The sequence below is a fragment of the Acanthaster planci genome, linkage group LG19, assembly GCF_054643075.1.
Source record: "Acanthaster planci isolate LZ-2023a linkage group LG19, COTS_SCS, whole genome shotgun sequence".
Lineage (NCBI taxonomy): Eukaryota > Metazoa > Echinodermata > Asteroidea > Valvatida > Acanthasteridae > Acanthaster > Acanthaster planci.
In genome coordinates this window covers 10,249,078-10,267,951 of record NC_141795.1, presented here as the reverse complement: position 1 = coordinate 10,267,951, position 18,874 = coordinate 10,249,078, and the positions used below count along the sequence as shown (strand labels likewise).

At 48.5% G+C, this 18,874-nt stretch overlaps 1 protein-coding gene across 2 annotated transcripts; it reads left to right on the top strand.

Moving 5' to 3' along the window:
- Positions 1–901: 901 nt before the first annotated feature.
- On the top strand, positions 902–6,419 carry LOC147796021 (uncharacterized). Of its 2 annotated transcripts, XM_087130162.1 has the most exons (3): positions 902–2,882; positions 3,577–3,765; positions 4,270–6,419. In XM_087130162.1, exon 3 carries the CDS (start codon positions 5,366–5,368, stop codon positions 5,804–5,806), a length of 441 nt encoding a protein of 146 aa, XP_086986288.1. In that variant the 5' UTR covers positions 902–2,882; positions 3,577–3,765; positions 4,270–5,365; the 3' UTR covers positions 5,807–6,419. The 2 variants fall into 2 exon arrangements, with proteins under 2 accessions (XP_086986288.1, XP_086986287.1); XM_087130161.1 differs by having other exon boundaries at positions 3,577–6,419.
- Positions 6,420–18,874: the final 12,455 nt, after the last annotated feature.

The window sequence follows — 18,874 nt, the reverse complement described above, 5'->3', positions numbered from 1 at the left end:
TGGCCTCGGGCCGGCCCGCCGGGTTGCGCTGCCTCGTTCGGGGACGAACAAGAGTCCTCGGAGAAGGCGGTGTAGCGCCAGCGGGTCCGACCGGTGGGGGCGCCAGCTCGGACCTGCATGGAGTTGGCTGGCTGCCCGCGCTGGTATGCGAACGGCCCGCGGTTTTCCCGCCTCGCGCCTGCGCAGTCCCTGCCGATGGGCGCCATGTTAAGAGCTTGTCGGAAGAGCACATTGTAGTGTACGCGACAGAATAAAGAAGAGATTTTTGTGACCAGAACAGTGAGTTGCACCTGAGTGTCGTTCTTCACAGCGTCGAACCCTGTTCAGCGGGACACGCTACAATATTGTAGTGCTTCTGTGTGCCATACACCACAATGTCATGTTTCACCAATACGAGTGTAATAAATTAAAGCAAATGTTGCAGTAAAGATGCTTTGGGAACGTGTGCACACAAATGTGCAACCCTTGAGTTTACAGTACATTTTGCAGCTGTGCATTTTGCTTTTACTGAATTAGAATACTGCCTCTCATCATGGGGTTTGATGTGAATCGTGCAATACTATTATCACATAAGCACGAGTGGAACATGGAGTACTGTAATGCATCTCTGTTCAGTAACTTTATCCTGGTGGTATACCTGACACAGGTGCATTACATTATTCCCTGTTCAATGAGCGTGAGCATGATAACAAATTTATCTGCAAGCAAATCGACAAGCAGTGAAGATTTTAGTGGGCTCAATGTGAGCAAATGTGCCAGGTTTGAATTTACAGTAAACTTTGCAGCTGTGTGTTTGCTTTTTGAATGAAAACAGTGCAATGCGCAGAGTTAGAATAGGACATCAGGCAGAGTTTGACATGGACCATGCAAAACAATTTATATGTCACACTGTTGCCATGGATTGACCACTCAGTGCTGAGAATTTGTTTGCTTAAAGATAAAGTTATATCACACCATTTGTTGCCATAAACTGACCTATCAGAATTTAGAATTAAAGTTTGCTTGAAGAGAAAACCAAATGTTCCTACATGTACATGTATATATATAAATTTCTACATGTATGTGCACAACAGGGTCTAGCCCATCTGACTGTTAACACAACCAGACCAGTGGAACCACGTACCTACAGAGCAGAATCCTGCTATAGTAGAGGCAGCATTTCAGTAGTTGCGCAGGTCTTATTAGGCCCGGCATTAATCACTCAGCGGTGGTAGTGCTAGTGCTATAGGGGGTTCTGACACACATGACGTAAATCAGTTCAGAAGTTACAGGTTCAGGGTTAACAAGGGTCTCAACTGAAGCCTCTGGTTTGTTTGTGGCTCTGTGAAAACTGTAAATAACAATACAGTAGTTCACAAACTATCCAGATTAAGACAGTAGTGTACATCGATTATAAGTGTGACAAACATCAGAGAAATGGACAAATTTAAAGAATGCAGAGTAATGTGACGCCACGCCCCTCCGACGAAGGCAAGGGCACCCTCCTCCTCGAGGCACGGCACGTCGGACGGCTCACCAGAGAGTCCCTGAGGGGCTAGGGACGAGTCCGTTGGGACCGAAGTATACCGTCCCCCAAGAAAGTTGGTCTTCGTCGAGATGACAGCTAATCTGATTGGTCGAAACTTAGTGGCGTAACCCGGACAGACCTGACTTGAAATAAGCTTCGCCTGGACTCTTGACTTATATACAACAATTAATAAGCGGCTGATTTATTCACCAACACACTCAACCAATATACCAGCAGAGGGTGTTCTCATCAATGGGAAGACTGTGTGACTAGACCTTGCCCGGAGCAATGAGCCCCACGATAACCCATGTGCATCCAGTGCCACCGGGACCTGAATAAGTCAATAGTGCTATCTCAGGGCTAATACGACACTCACAACTTGCGAGATAGCAATCGCAATCCACCCTTAATCGACCGTAGGCCTAAGCTCCCACAAGGAACTCTTACCGCACCACCAAATAGCCCCTTAATTAACCCACCAAGCCCCTCAACGACACACCCACCACTCGGGACTAGTCACTAGTCACAATAATGACCCAACGTACGAGGGTCTTACCTGTATGCCCGCTCAGTTCACATTGAATACAAACACAATACTGAAAGCCTAAGTCCAAACACGGTAAGTCCTATAAATTTACCTCTTTGCATCCCTTAGTTCTTATTAATTCTGGAATAGAGATGAAAATTAAGTAGAAGCGCTTGCTGCAGTTAAGGTACATACACGTGCTTCATTCATTTATTTGTGATTAGACAATATACTCTGTTTCAACAGAGGGCACTACACAAAGGGCATGATCATCAGGATACATCTACACCGCTGATCACGTGTCAGCAGTACATCATGGTTCATACGACCAGCCTAAACCCACTCACATTCATAAGAACCAAGGTACCTTTGAGCTGGTCAATCCCAACTCCGATGTGGACATTAATGGTAGTAATGACATTATTAGAAGTTTAAACAGGCAGAGACAAGACAGATTACTGTAGAACTCGTGTGTATCTCAACATGGAACTCACTCCTTGGGGTTACTGCTGTTAATGAAACTTGTCATTAAGTGCCCTCTTTGTAATACTTACCCGAGGAAACAAACACCAACCAACAGAGGAACGGTCTAAGTTTTCCATGGAGGTCGACATCTTGTGCGATGTTTGTTCAATATTAGTGATAGAAATGCGACCAAGTGGCCAGAAATCACCAATACTGTTAACTACAAGTCTAGTGCACGCAAGGAGGTCATCCACCTCCTATATTATCATCTGGGTCTGGAAATGAGAAACTATGTACCAATACGTATCTTTCTTTGTGTTTTGCTTGGGAAAATCTTTCGTAAATTGTTTGTTCATGTGGATCAAGATACATGACTTTGTAATCGTAAGTTACTGTCAGTATTACCGTTAGTCTACACGTATTTAATGCTTTGTTGTGTGTTACTTTATATAGTTTTTACAAAGCTTTGGGAACATATTTGAGGAGTTCTTGAGCCATTGGGAATTTGCGAACCTAGCTTTTGTCAGTTGTACATGTATACTTTCTGTCAAGAACCAGAACAATAACCTTGATGTTTTAGTCAAGACCCTTGAGTTGTGCTTCTTCTACATGTAGCTGGGTGTTGTGCTTGATCTATTGGACTGGTTAGACCTCAATCACACTTGCGAACCCCTCTAATGGTGGTACAATGAAAATAGAGGCTTGAATTGACAGTACCAAAGTTTACCCTCACGAGTGCCAAGCGTTACAATTGCATTTCTCACACATGTTGCACGCTCATTTAAGGGCAGTTCCATGTGACAAATTATATATCATTTTGAAGCTTATGGTGTATACTTTCATGAAATATACTTCATGTAGTGACCTGTACTTTGTAGTTCTAATTCATCGCATGGAAAACTATTTATCTAATTAATTACGCAGCCCGAAAACCACTCTACACTTTCCATGAAATAAGCCTGAACATCCACCATAACAAACAGTCCTTTTGGAATCACGATTTATGTCCTAATTAAGGTTATACCCCTTAATTGACATTCAATTATAAATTAACTAATTGTAAACATTGTTTTGCTAGTGTTCCATGGGAAGTTCCAATGCGTTACCTCAGTTTGGGTTTGGAATGATCCGCATTTACACTTTTTATGAATGGCGGAGCAATATGTCCGGGATCCTCGCTGTGAACAGTGACTTATGGCTGTGGTCGTTCGTCGTTGGAGAACTTTCTCGGGTGCGGCCATTTCGCTGCTGATCGAGCAACGCCCAGGTAAGAAAGTTTTGCTCCAAAATTCTTCACTTTCTGTACTTTTTTAGGTTAAGTACCCTCACAGGACTTATCATCATCATAACCGCTGATCATTATAGAGCATGTCAGTTGATCTTATACATAAGGATAGTGGGATTTTGATTCACTTTTTGAGTGGTTTTATGATCATATTCTTCTGCGATAGATTGCTGTGTGGCATACGTTATATACATGTATATGTATACACACAAAGCACGTTACGTTACATTTACGTTGGACGTGGTGTGCGCTGTAGGCCTCGTCTGTGCAACACCGTGCTGTGTATGGAGCTTGGGGCTGTGTACGACTCGCATCGGTGGGTCGCGCGGCCATTGCTTTCATAGTGTGCTTACTTACAAGATGGGGTACGCTGTCTATATTTTATGCGGTGGGCATTCTATACAAGTATTCATACTGCAGTTCTATAATCCCTGTAGTTAAGAATATTATTTATCATGCCACTTTTGTGAATTATGTTTGCATTAGCTCAAGCTTTTGGGGAACTTGCCCGCCACAGGGTTCCTGCACCACTTTAGGCTACATCACTGCTAAGCCACCACACCAGGGTAATTATTTACCACAAAGTGTTGATACAATGTTTCAACTTGACATTTTTACAACATTGTGTACACTAGATGTATAAGTGTATTAAATGTGTTGTATTTTGTATACAATAAATATCTTTGGTTGTAACCACTTATGCAACAATTTTGCATACAGGGAAATGTTTACCGAAAGAAGCTGATGAGATGAAAGCCACAAATAATAATTAAATCAATCAATCAATTAAATCAACATCCGGTTTCCGACTGAATTCTTTGGGGGAATCGGTCAAGGGAGAGTGCCTCATCTTCTATCACTGGAGGATGGACCTACCACCCCACTACCAGGAGCGGCCTAGAATCCCACGTCCGGTCACATTCATTTCTAACAACATTCAAGGATTTGGCTTTTATATGATACTAAAAAATTGGTTTTAAATACTTAGAAATTCGGGAAAATATTTCCCCTCTGAAAGATTTTCCGTTTTTTAGCCTGATAAAATTTCCAGTTTGTTACAGTTTGAAGAGTGCCCCAGTAAGTGAACATTGACAGAAATGAATTTTCATTTTTCTTTTGAAATTCCATGTAATGTCTTATTTTATAACACTTACTTTCTTTTGTACGTCCGACACCAAAATGACAGTTTTTTATCCCCTCAGTGTACCCTTTAGCAAAAGACTGCCAAATTTACAATACAAAGCACAATGAGTTCCTTCTTTCTAGACATCAGCACTCCCCAAATTATTTTTTTCAAACAAATACTCAAAAATTGTGGAATCAGATGTGTACGTCCGACACCATGTACGTCTGACACTGTCAGAACCATGCATTGCTGGCAATGCAATGCTTTTGCACTGTACAGAAACCACTACCACCTCATTGGCATACAAGGAAATGAGGCCACCAGTTGTAGCGTGTCCTACGGATCAGGGTTCGATGCTGGTATAGAATGACACACAGCTGCAACTCGCTGTTTTGGTCACGAAATCTGTTTTAATGCTGTCGTCCACAACAATGCATTTTTAGCTCAACTCTAAACATGGCGCCTGTCGGCAGGAACTGCACAGGCGCGAAGCGGGAAAACCGCGGGCTGTTCACATACCAGCGCGGGCAGCCAGCCAACTCCATGCGGATCCGAGCTGGCGCCCCCACCGGCCGGACACGTGGCTCTACACCGCCTTCTCCGAGGACTCTTGTTCGTCCCCGAACGAGGCGGCGCAACCCGGCAGGCCAGCCCGAGGCCCTCCCGGTCACCCCTGCACAGCTTACAAAGAGTGGAACCATGCAACAAGTACAAGTCTGGTGGGTTCCAAGGGTTTTCTGCGCTACCATGGGGGGGATCCAGGGGTCCAGTGTGGAGGGCACTCCGGTCGCTGCGTCGCCCGCCGGCATTGCCTCGCTGCTCCGGGGGGGGCGGACTCCGGTGGGCAGTGGAGGGGGCTCCCGCTGGACCTCCGACTGCCGGAACAGCTGGTCCTAGAACCGCCACGGAACTTGCTCAGGGTACTGGGTCAGAGGCGGTGCTCTCGGGGTAAGAAGCCCCCCAGGGACCGCTGCCCGGCGTAGTCGGCGTCGACACCGTGTTGCACATACGGCTCACTACCGAAGGTGTACAACATCCGGCCCAGGACCTCATAAGTGTGAACCACCTGGGTCCGGAATTGGCGGTGGCCGCGGTGGTCAAGGCCAGTGGGGGCTACCTCCAACTGCCACTGGTTGTGGTGAAGCTCACAGAGGGGTGGGTCCATCGTGGTGTCTGCATCTTGGTGGCCCGCTCCTCTTGCAGGGTGGCTCGCACTCCCAGTTGCAGGCAGACCCCCCGCATACGTCACCCACGAGCCGGGGGCCAGACTCTGACAGCCCCCGCTCCATACCGGGGCTGGGGGTTCTTCCTCAGTCTGCATCCCCGTCCCTACTGAGCGATGCGGGGGGCGGTCCCGGCCGCCATGGCCACTGCGGGGGCCCGAGGCTGCACCAGAAGGCGAGTCCGACTCGTCTCGTCGTTCCGGCTGGCCCCGCGAACCCTGCCTTCGGCGCCGACGGCAAGGGCTCACCCGCGGCAGCCAACCGGGGGCAGGTCCGGGCGGCTCCCCCCGGAGGGCAGGCAGGGGGGGTGGCTGCTTCTCGGGGAACTCGTCACCCCCCAACTCCCTGTCACCGGCAAAAAACCTCCAGGACGTCAGGATCCTCTTCCCGGACCTGGCCGATGAGGACGTGGTCGCAGTGTCGGTGGTGCCGATCCCGCATGTCCAAGCGGTAGAAGCAGCAGCCACACCCCCACTCACAGGTATAGGGCCGGGTGGCGAACAGCTCCGGACAAGCCGTCCTCAGGTGTCGCTGCAAATCCGGTCCGCTGACGGAATTCCCGCCTACAGTGGGGGCAGGCCAACCGGTCCATCCTGGGGAGAGAAACAGAGGGAGATTCAGAAGTTAGCGTGGAGCAGAAACGCAACGGGCCCCGAACCCGCCGCCCCTTGTGAGTCATGCACACACCCCCCACCTCCAGCTCGCATGGCGATGGCTCCGCCGGCGTGCTGCCTCCCTGGCTGCTTGTGTCTGAATTCTCCCCGCTCGACACGCCGCTGCTCTGGCCAGGGTGTCCCGACTTCGCCCCGTCAATAGGTTCCAGTGCGGTCCCTTCGTCAACGGGGGGAGACGGCCCCCGTGGGCAGGACTGAGGGCCAGATCCGCTGGCTCCTTGCCCCCCTGCCCGCGCTGGCGCCTCCTCGGCCAAGGCTCCGCGGGCTGCGCGCTCCCACCATCCAAGCTGCATGTCGCCCAGGTAGCGCTTGAGCCGATTGCGATGCACGATCTGAGCCTTCGCTTGGGCACTACACTGCACTTTGTAGGTCACGTCATTGTAGCACCGTGAAGGGTCCGTCCCACCACCGTTGCAGCTTGGGGGAGCGGACAACCTTCTTCTTTGGGGTGTACAGCCAAACAGCCTGGCCGGGCTCGAACCTGCCCCCCCTGGGCGCAACAGTCGTACTGCTGCTCCTGGTAGCTCTGAGTCGGCCTCAGGTGTCGCCAGGCAAACTCGTGGGCCCGCGTGAGCTTCATTCTCAGCTCGTCTACATCATTTAGTGACTCTGTAGTCTCCATCTGTTCCTCCGGTGACCCCACAACGACTTCCAGGGGAAGTCCCACCTCCCTCCCGAGCATGAGCATGTTCGGGGTGAGCCTGGTGCTATCGTGCTGGGAGGAGGGGTAGTCCATCAGGACGTAGGGAAGATGTTCGTCCCAGTCGTCCTGATTCTCATTCACAAACATGCTCATCATGGTCTTCACGGTACGATTGAACCGTTCGACCATGCCGTCGGACTGGGGGTGGAACGGAGTCGTCCTGGTCTTGTGGATGCCCAACAGCTGGCAGGAAACTCCGAACCTACGTCACGTTCGTCAGCCTTGGCCAACCACGGATCGCTGCGACCTTAGCGGGGTCCGTCCGCACCCCTCCGCCAACACCAAGTGGCCCAGGAAGGACACCTCCGTTTTGAAAAAGTCACATTTCTTGGGTTTCAGTTTGAGTCCGGCGGTCCGGAACCGCCCCACTTGCCACTGGAGACCCCGCAGGACGCGCTCCATCAGATGCTCGAAGGTGGCCGGAGCGTTACAGAGCCCGAAGGGCATCACGGTGAACTGGTAGAGGCCGCTCTGTGTCCCGAAAGCCATCTTCTCCTTGTCATCCTCCGCCATGCGGACCTGCCAGTACCCGCTAGCCAAGTCCAGGAGGCTCAACCACCTGGCTCCCTCGAGTGCGTCTAAGTTATCCTCTATCTGAGGGATGGGGTAGGCATCCTTCAGGGTGGCTGCAATGACCCACCGGTAGTCCACGCAGAAGCGGACTGACCAGTCCTTCTTCTGCACCAGGACCACTGGCGACGACCACGGGCTGTGCGACGGTTATATTACACCATCCGCCAGCATCTGGTCCACCTGACTCTGGGCCTCCAACCGTTTGTGGATCGGAAGCCGCCGGGGAGCTTGCCGGACGGGTGGCGTCGTTCCTGTGTTGATTGGGTGGTGGATTGGGTGGTGTTGAGAACTCTCCTTGGGGTTGATCACCGCGCCTTCTTCCACGAGGGCGAACATGGCCAGACGACTCCCCTTATAGACTGTAACCGGGTCTCCTGTCGGGTTGAATATTCGCACCGGCACGGCCCCTTGACTGGTATCCACAAGGTCCGTCGCGACGGCCACCTGGCAATGGTCTGTGGCCGCCAGGCTGGGTACACCATCCCCACTCCGCGGGCATGATCTCCGCAGACTTTCCCAGTCACGATCGCCTCGTGCCCGGCGGAGATTACCACGCTCTCGGCCCCTCCAGGGGAACCAGCTTGCCGTCAACCACAAGTGAGTTTTCGCTCCACCTCCACTCACAGCGGTGTTTAGCCAGGAGGTCTATCCCCACAATGACGTAGGGTGCACTGGTCCCCCAGCTGGAGTTTGAAATCGGCGACTCCGTGCGCTCGCATCAGGCTACCATCAGCCATCCGCAGAGTCGGTCCAGCTCTGTCGGCGCCTGTAAGTGCGTAGTAGACCCTGGCTGACACGAGACTTAGGGCTGCCCCCATGTCGAGTAGGACCCACACTGTCTTGCTGGCCAGCTTGCCGTTGGCGTAGTTGGCCCAGTTCACCGGCGCCACCGGCGTCTCCCTGTGTCGGGCTGCTGGCCCTGTTTCTGCCGCAAACGGAGGCACAGGGGCTGGCTCCGGCGGCGCCGTCAAGACTGGCTCTGCCAGTAGCCGGCCCCAGACGGTGCCGCCCTTCCCCTTTCCGCACCGGCAATCCTGGCGTAATTGTCCATACTTGTGGCACCCGTAGCACTGGGCCCGCAAGGGGGCGCCCGGCGAGGGTGGATCTCCACCTGCCACCCCTGCCTTGCCCTGCGTACCTGCGGAGGGTTCCTCAACCACCCGAACCTCCTTGGCCCAGATCCTACCCTTCCGCTGATGTGCCTGGGACTCCAAAAAGGCCTCCATCTCAGTGGCCAGGGTAATCGCCTCCGCCAGGGTCGTGGCCTTCCTGGCGAAGACATGGCGCTGCAATTGTTCGTCCCCCAGGGCGTTCCGGAAGGCCTCCACCGCCAGATCTTCACGCGCCTGTGTGGGCAAGGTGGGGTAACTCCGGAGGACTAACCGTCGGATGGATCTCCCGAGTTCCTCTAGGGACTCTCCCCGACCGCGCACCCGCATGGAAAGTTGAACCTGATGGAGCGGCACCTGTAGAGCAACTCCAAACCGCCACTCGAAATGTTCAAGGACGCTCACGTAGTCCTTCTGGGCCTCTGGTGATAAGTCTGTGAATCCCTCCTGGGCCAGTCCCCGCAGATGGGAGGCCAAGTACCCCGCCTTCTCGGCCTTGCTCCATCTATTGACGGTGGCCACGCTCTCGTAGTGCGTAATGTAATCCGCCCAGGAAGAGCTTCTGTCATACCGGTCCGGAAGTACCGGTCTTCGATCCTTCTGAACGCCTCTCCCAGTGCGTCCCCGTCGCCAGAGGGTGCCCCACGGACGCCGGCGATGGGTGTACAAGTGAGGGGTCGGGAGGATGTCTCCTGGCAATGCCCCACCCCCTCCCAGCGACTGGGGCGAAATGGTCGTGCTCCAAACGGAACCGCACCCCTTTTGCCCCATCGACCTTAGAAGGGGGGAAGTCGCCCGGGGACTGCGCAGACTTGGCTGCATTCTCCAGGGGACCTAGCCCAAGATCCCCCACGCCGCGCACTCGACGCACTCGATACCCTCGAATTTCCGCCTCCCACTCCTGGATAACTGTTCCAGATTCCCCGCGAGGAACGACTCCAGCTCACCCGCCAACCCAGGTAAGTTCCACGTCGCCTTCGCAGTCTGGGCCCCCGACCACAGGGCCCCGCGCTGGCCTGTGCTGCCGCTGTCTAGCGAGTCCGGCACCCGACCAAAATTATCCACCAATTCCATGACACAGTAAAGGCGAAGAGTTTACCTGGTTTTTTTTTTTTACAGCTATCCAGCGTCTCGCCGAAGCCACCAGTTGTAGCGTGTCCTACGGATCAGGGCTCGACGCTGGTATAGAATGACACACAGCCGCAACTCGCTGTTTTGGTCACGAAATCTGTTTTAATGATGTCGTACACAACAATGCGTTTTCAGCTCAACTCTAAACATGGCACCCGTCGGCATGGACTGCGCAGGCGCGAGGCGGGAAAACTGCGGGCCGTTCACATACCAGCGCGGGCAGCCAGCCAACTCCATGCGTGTCCGAGCTGGCGTCCCCACCGGCGCTACAATATTTTCCTTCATACTGTTTCACTGAATGCCCCATCATCCAATTCCCTTCTAGTTGTTTTTGATGATTTTTGTATGGCTTGGCATTTTCTTTTGGTTTGGAAAGTTTACTAAAGCCTTCATGAAGGTGGAAAAATGAGACAAGCTTGGGTTTGAACTGATTACCTTTTATTCTGAAAAGTCAGTTTGGACGTGTACGTCCGACACCAAAAAATGTACGTCCGACAACAGTATAATATATGCTTTATCTGAAAGTCACAACAAAATAAAAATGTGTCTTGCCTTGAAGTTTAACAAGGGTCTGGCAAAACTAAACACAGGAAAACTACTACTTCAGGTCCTAGCATTTCACAGAGTTTGTGATACAAAAATGGAAACTCCAAAAATAAACTTTCTCTGAGTACGTCCGACACCATGTTGTTATGAGTCAGTTTCTGCAAGGATAATAATTCTGAGTGAGAAATTTTGTTATTAAATGAATGTACCAACTAGATGATGTCTTTTATCAAAATCAAAATCTATAATAATAGATATAATAATATAATAAATATAGATATAATAATAATAGCACATTCCTGTTCCATCCGGTATCTTGCTACATACTCGCACCTCTGAGAACCTCTTCAATTTGTCTCATCTTCGTGCCAAAGCCAAGGTTAGGCAAGTCCCTTGTACGAGAACTCTTGTATGCGGATGACGCAGCCATAGTTACTCACTCTGCGGCTGAAGTTCAAGATCACTGTAACTCCTTTGCCACCGCTTGCTGGGACTTTGCTGTGAAGATCAGCCTCAGCAAGACAGTAGCTCTGATACAAGGCCTCATACCACCAATCGAAATCACAGTCAGTGGCACAGTTCTGAGCTTTATCGATAAGTTCCAGTAGCTGGGCTCTGCAAATACCAGCACCAACTCTTTGGATGCAGAACGTGACTCAAGAATCGGTAGAAATGCAACCACCTCAGGCCGACTTCGAGCTCGAGTCTGGGACAACCAGTCACTCTCTATATACCAATCTTAAGATCCCTTTATGTACCAATCGTGTGTGCTATAAAGTGTACATAGTGTGCTAAGTGTGCTTCACTCCAGCGAAACATAGCCAACCTGTCTCTGCCAGGAGCGTCACCTCATTGCCTTCCATTTCTGCTGCCGAGACGTTCAATTCTTGGAATTTCTTGGCAAGACAGTGTCTCCAACGTTGCCATCTTGGAGTTAAAGACCGATTCACACGTTTAACACCAACTAAGGAGGATGGATGCGACTAATGTCCAACCCCCAGCGGTCATTCTCCTTAGCGCCTTGCAATCTACATGTATACGTTTTAGGGTACGTACGTTGCGTACACAATCCGTTTCACTTTTACTGACACAAAAATCGACTCCATTAACGTGACACACGTGTGGCAATGCAATTGTGTGGTGATGCGTAGCGGCGCAAGATGGAGAACTCTGCCAAAAAGATGTTATCACCACAGGGGCGCCATTCAAGTGTGAAGGTTAATGCGTACGCGCAGGCATACCAAGTGTGCATGCCTGTTGCGGCGCCTACGCCTGTTGCATTAACATAGCGTATTCCTACCCAAATGGCGCCAATTCGATAACAATGTTTTACGTGTAGTCACGCTATACAGCAACTATACGATCCTTCGTCAAAATCGCCCCAGGAGCGATTTTAACAGTCTACGCAACGGCGCACGTGCATAGGGAAGGCCACCTTTGAATGTTATTAAGACCGGCTCACTCCTATTCATACCTTTGTAGTCAGAGTCGAATGAAGTAAAAATAACTTTTGTTCTAGAATTTTACTTTCTTTTCCTGAACAGCATGAAGTGATAGCATGACAAAGTTTGATTAAGTTCCCAGACACTCCAGGCGGTGTGTTTATTCAGCCATAATGATACAGGAGAGTGTGTTATAGTGCGCTGTGTACAATATAGCTCCTCGCTTAATATTACAACATCCCCTCCTTTTGAAAGTACAATTTATGTAGAAAACTGGTTAAGACATCTGCACTAGTAAGCAGGAGGTCGTCGGTTCGAGTCCCACCCGAGTAAGCTTGTGAGGTTTTTTTCGCAAGCTCTCTGACAAACACTGAGCATACAGTGTTTATTAATATACGTTGGGTAAGGGCAAACCCGTTATATATAATTAAAACTTACTTGGTTGACAACTTCGCATCAAAAACTTTCATATTAATCTGGTGATTATCCAAATTCAATTGTGAATAAAGTGTGAAGCTGAATTGAACTGGGTCCTCCAGTTTCACGTTTTCAAGTCTGGTAGGCATAATTGGAACTTTGAAGATTGTTTCAAAACATCAACAAGGTTTAAACGTCAACAATTTTTAAAGTACTATAACAGTGAATCAAAAGAAAGAGTCACTAATGTACTATTATACTTAATCTAGACAATTCCTACTAAGAAAACACCTGTCCTCATAAAATCCTTGAGGTTGGCTTTCTAAGATGTACGGGGTATAGGTAATCACTGGTTTGTATTCTACAACTTGAACAAAAAATTCACGTTATTATGCAAGTTTGCAGTGCTGAAAAAGACTCGAGTTGGCCGGATGGTGTTACAGGGCCTTAATTTGTGGTGTACCAAATAGGCTTTCGGACAATCCGTCCTGATCTGGTGGTAGTTGGTTGAGTAGTTTTATTTCCTTGGCCGATTTGTGGCTTAGGTCGGGGGGGTGTTCTTTCTTGATGGGGTTTGTGGGTTTCCCTGTGTCCGCGCAGCTGACATGCTTGGGAGTAGTAGAGCGTCGTTGGCCTGTCGTCTCTCTGGTGTGTAATCGATTACGCCTCAGGATGCTGCCGTTTGGGGCGACAACCTCATACAACCTTGGCTCTTTACGAACTGTTGACTCTTCACCCCGTCGGCAAGCTTGAGAATTATGGTCGAGAAATCGGACCTTTTGCCTGAGGAGGTAGGAGCTCATTGGCTGAGCTTTTCCAGTCGTGATCCGCTTTCATTCTGTCTTGCCTATGGTCATGGGTTTCCTTAATTTTTTTGCGTCGTGCGTGTACGTGTGGGTTGCGGCTTGGCAAACTTGCATGGGGTGGTCTGCCAGACATCATCTCGGCAGGAGATAACAATTTGGAATCAATCGGAGTAGCCCTCAGATTTAGGAGTGCCTTGTCAACATTTTGCTTTGATTTCTGGTACCTCTGGATGAGTGTCTTGATCGTCTGTACAGCACTTTCCACAAACCATAGGATTGGGGATGCCGTGGTGAGGATGTGACCTGATGTATGCCCCATGAAGTGCACGTGTCATTGTACAGTGCACCGGCATGCTCCCAACATGCCAATCGTGCATGAAGTTACACCAGCTACCGTTGTGCTCTTTGTATCGCTCAACCTGTGGACAACTGAGTACTTGGTGGTATAATCCATGATTAAGAGGTAGTCGTCCCTACCAATTTCAAACAGGTCAGTGCCCATCTTGGTCCATGGAATGCAGGGAATCTCACGGGGATGGAGGGGTTCCTTTTTCTGCTTCGGTTGGTTTTCTTGGCAGTATTCACACCCCCACAGTGTTGTCCATGTCACAATTGATGTTTGGCCAGTACACAGTTTATTGAGCAAGACGTCATGTTTTTGCAATACCCATGTGTCCAGCGTGGAGCTGGTTCAGGATGCCATGCCGTAGGTCCTCTGGGATTATTACTTGTTTCCCTTTAAAGACGACACCCGAAGATATTCCTATTTCATCCCTGTAGGGCCTGTACGGTCTCAGATCTTTGGGTAGCTCCATGATTTGGTCAGGCCAGCCGGTATACACGACTTCGCTCAGGGAACTCAGGTCCTGGTTTCGGGCAGTTTGGATCTACAGTTGAGTCTGGAGGAGGTCAATTTGCTTGAAGTCTGGACCGTCAATGATGTCGATGCCACCAACAAGTCGGTCAAGGTGCATGGCTGCATTCTCCTTACGGTTGGGCAGTCTGCTCAGGGCATGGGACAGGATCATTGTGGGACCTGGATAGTGTACAGTGAAATTGTAGCCCTGCACTTTGATCAGTAGGCGGTGTAATCTGGGTGGTGCACTATACAGAGGCTTCTTCCAGATCATTTCTAGCAGCTTGTGGTCTGTGTATACCGTGAATTTCTTCCCAAAGAGGTAGTTGTGAAATCGGGCTATGCCGAAAACCAATGGTAATGTCGTCCTCTTGATGTTGGAGTAGTTTTTCTGTGCCAGTGATAAGCTTTTGGACGCAAAGGCAATGCGTTTGCCTTGTTGGGTGAGGCATGCTCGCAGTCCTTTCTGCGATGCGTCCACCTCAAGTACAGTCGGTGTCTTAGGGTTGTAGTACTGACACAGGTATCTGCGGTTATCGACTGCTTCAATGCCTCAAATTCGGCTTGGTGGTCCTCTTGCCAGACAAAAGGTATGTTCTCTTTCAAAAGATCTCGAAGGATCGCTGCCTTGTCGGCGAGGTTTGGTATGTACGCTGAGATGATTTTGTTGACACTTTCTGTTCCAACGGTTTCCATCCTCTCATTAACCCACCGACTCGTATATCACCTCATAGCAGCACTCTGATCGATAATATACTAACCAACAATGATGATAATATTTTAGCAGGGGTTTTCAATACTGACATTTCTGATCACCTTTCTCTTTTTCAAATTACCCCCTCTCTTTTCCTGGCCACTGACTCTGGTTCCAAATGTTACATTGCACGAAACATTAATAATGATACCTTGCGTTCTTTCTCTGCAGATATTGAGTCCACTGATTGGGGTGAAGTTTACGAATGTCAGCATCCTGACATTGCCTACGACACTTTCCATACTCTTTTCATTGAAAGGTATAATCGTCATTTCCCTCTTGTCTCTAAAACACTCACAAGAAAAAATAAAATTAAACAACCCTGGATCACCGAGGCTATCATCAACTCCTGCAACCATAAAGATAGGCTGTACCGGCGACACTTACGCAACCCTTCCACAGCCAATGGACGCCTGTACAGGAGCTATCGCAATCGTCTGACTTCAGATATTCGACATGCCAAGAAAAACTTCACACATACATCTTTGAAAAAAATAAACATAACTTGAAAAACACCTGGCGAGAAATTAACAAAATTCTTGGGAAGGATGCTAAAGCGAACATCCCAAATTGTTGCACTGATGGCCAACAAGTTTTCACCAATCCGACGAGTATTGCTGATTCCTTTAATTCCTATTTTAGCAATGTTGGTCCTTCGCTTGCAAGCAAAATTCTTCCTACTGACAAACATTTCTCTGACTATCTTTATGGTTCTAACTCTGATAGTTTTTTCGTGACTCCTACAGATCCTATTGAAATCATTGACGCAGTGAAAACTCTCAAAAGTGGCACCAGTTGTTGTTTTGATAATATTCATGTCTCTGTTGTAAAATATGTTGTCCCGTCCTCTCACCTACATCTTCAATCTTTCTCTTCACACTGGTTCTGTAACCTTCAATCTGAAGGTCGCTAAGGTCACACCTGTCTTTAAAAGTGGTAATACTCGTGATATTCACAACTACCGACCTATTCCTGTTCTTCCCTGTTTTGCAAGAATTCTGGAGCGACTTGTTTACAACCGTTTGGTTTCCGTTCAAAACACTCTACTGATATGGCTCTTATTCACATGACAGATCTCATTTCCAACTCCCTATCCAGTAAACTTTTCACAGCAGGAATTTTCATTGATCTCTCAAAAGCATTCGATACAATAGATCACAACATCCTTGTCTCTAAACTTGAATTCTGTGGTGTGAGAGGACAGGCCTTTAAATGGTTCCGTGATTATCTTTTTAACAGATCTTAGTATACTGTTATTGCCGACGCATCTTCTTCACGGAGAGTAATTACACGTGGTGTTCCTCAGGGCTCCATTCTTGGGCCTCTTCTTTTCCTAATTTATATAAATGACCTGCACTTTTCTTCTTCACTGTTGTTATTATTAGCCGATGATAAGACATTAATTTATTCCAATACCAGCCGGCATTCCCTCGTCCCGACTCTGAATAACAAACTTTCTCTGAACTCTAACAAAACCAAGTGCATGTTCTTTACCAAGTCTAAACCGAGGGATACTACATGTACTAATCTTCCATTTACATTAATAATTCACTTATTTCCCAGGTACATTCTGTAAAATTCTTAGGAGTTATACTCAACAATCAATTGAACTGGAACGACCACATCGCTTTGATTGGTAAGACCACTTCACGGAATACAGGTGTCTTATCTAAGCTCCACACTTTTCTCCCCCCTTCCACCCTATTAACTCTTTATAATATCTTAGTCCTTCCTTATTTCAATTACTGTAATATTCTTTGAGCACGTTCGACCTATAATCAACTGCACCCGCTAATAATTATTCAGAAAAGAGCTGTTCGGATTTGTACTCAATCACCTCCCCAGGCACACACAGCCCCTCTCTTTGCACGACTCAACTCACATATACTCACTGATATAAACAAACTCCAAACTGGGATTTTTTTTTCAAATACACCAATAATCTTTTTCCACATGCCCTTTCGTCTTTTTTCACCCCTGACCACAATGTCCATGACTACTGCACAAGGTCTCGCAACAGTCTTTATTTTCCATACACTCGCACAACCTATTCGATCAATACTTACGATAGTAGGGGCCACGACTATGGAATAGTATCAGCATGAACCTGAAAACACAATCGTCTGCAGGCCGCTTCAAAACCTCATACAAAATCAGTCTTATCTCCAGTTATTTAGCATACTTTCCCTCTCAGTTTCATTACTTGCATATTACTATTTTTGATTCCATTGTATCTATTATTGCCTTGTGTAAATTCTTCGTCCGTTGTTTTCCGTCCGCCGTTCTTCGTTTCTTGTCTTATTTGTTAGTCCTGTGACCTATTTTCTGTCTTCTCTCAAGGCATTTCAGTACAAGCCCTAAGCTTTTGATTATGCCTCTGTAGTGCATAATGTCATCTTAGTTATTATCGTATTTATTTGTATTCTGTGTTAATTGAATTGAATAACTGAATTCAAATTGAATTGAGATGTAGGTGATTAGACCAAGGAATTTCTGGAGGACCTCTTTGTCCTGTGGTGTGGGGATGCTGTGTATATCTTCAACTCACCCCGGGTCTGGCTGGACTCCTACATCAGAGTAGATCGAGCCGAAGAAACTTACTGTATATTCTTTGTCTTAATTTTGCATTTGGTGTTGTTGAACACGAGCCCCTCGCGCCTGGTAACCTCAAACAGGTTCCGAAGGTTGGAGTCATGTTCCTCTTACGTGCGGCCGTACACGACTATATATCGTCAGCAATATAGACACATCCTGGAACCTGGTCGACAATCTCATCTATGCACTGCTGGAATATGTCTTGGCTGATACTGATTCCAAATGGTAGGCGTTGGAAGCAATACGTCCAAACGACATCCGGAAGGTAGTAAGTTCCTGTGACTTTCCGTTGAAGTGCACAGCCCAATATCCTGCCTTTGCATCAAGTTTAGAGAAGACTCTGGCTCGGGAAACCTCAGGGTACAGTTCCTCCAGCATAGGAATTTTGTGGGGGCATCAACGCAGACTTTGGTTGAGATGCTTAGGGTCAAGGCACACAAGGAGGGATCCATCTGGCTTGCTATTTGTGGTGATTGAACTACACCAGTATGTATGGTGCAGTACTCTTCTGATGACCCCCTGCGCTTCCATCTTGTCGAGTTCTCTTTTCAACTTGGGCTTGATGTACTTCCTGGGTGGGTCGGTATGGGGTACCGCGTCCTCCTTCAGGTGCAATGTTACCTTGTGTTTGAAGTTTCCAATGGTGTCGAACTGATCTAGATATGACTCCATCAACTGCTCAACTGACTGTACCGACGACAGTGAGGAAGCATGGATCGTCACGACTCCCATTTCATGGCACAAGGGTAGACCTGCAATCGCTGGGCCTGTGACGTCAACAACATAGAATCTGTGCTTTGACCGTGTGGGGTCTTCATATCTGCAGAGTAGATAGATGGAGCTCAGATATGGCATCGGTGTCCTGTTGTATGCCGTCAGCTTGGTTGTCACCGGTTTCGTATGGGCTCTCCGGGTATCGCCATACATCTGTTGTATGGGTCTGAGTGGGAGTGTGTTGCCTCCCGCACCTGTGTCTATCTTGACTTGAAGGCAGTGTTTACCTTCTAAGTCAGGGCAAACTATGTCAAGCATTCTGTAGGCTTCTTTGCAGGTGTGTTTTTTCTGCTCACAGTAACCTGTGATGGTGACAACATGGAATACTTTCTCGTATTCATCGTCTGTTATTCCAGTTGATG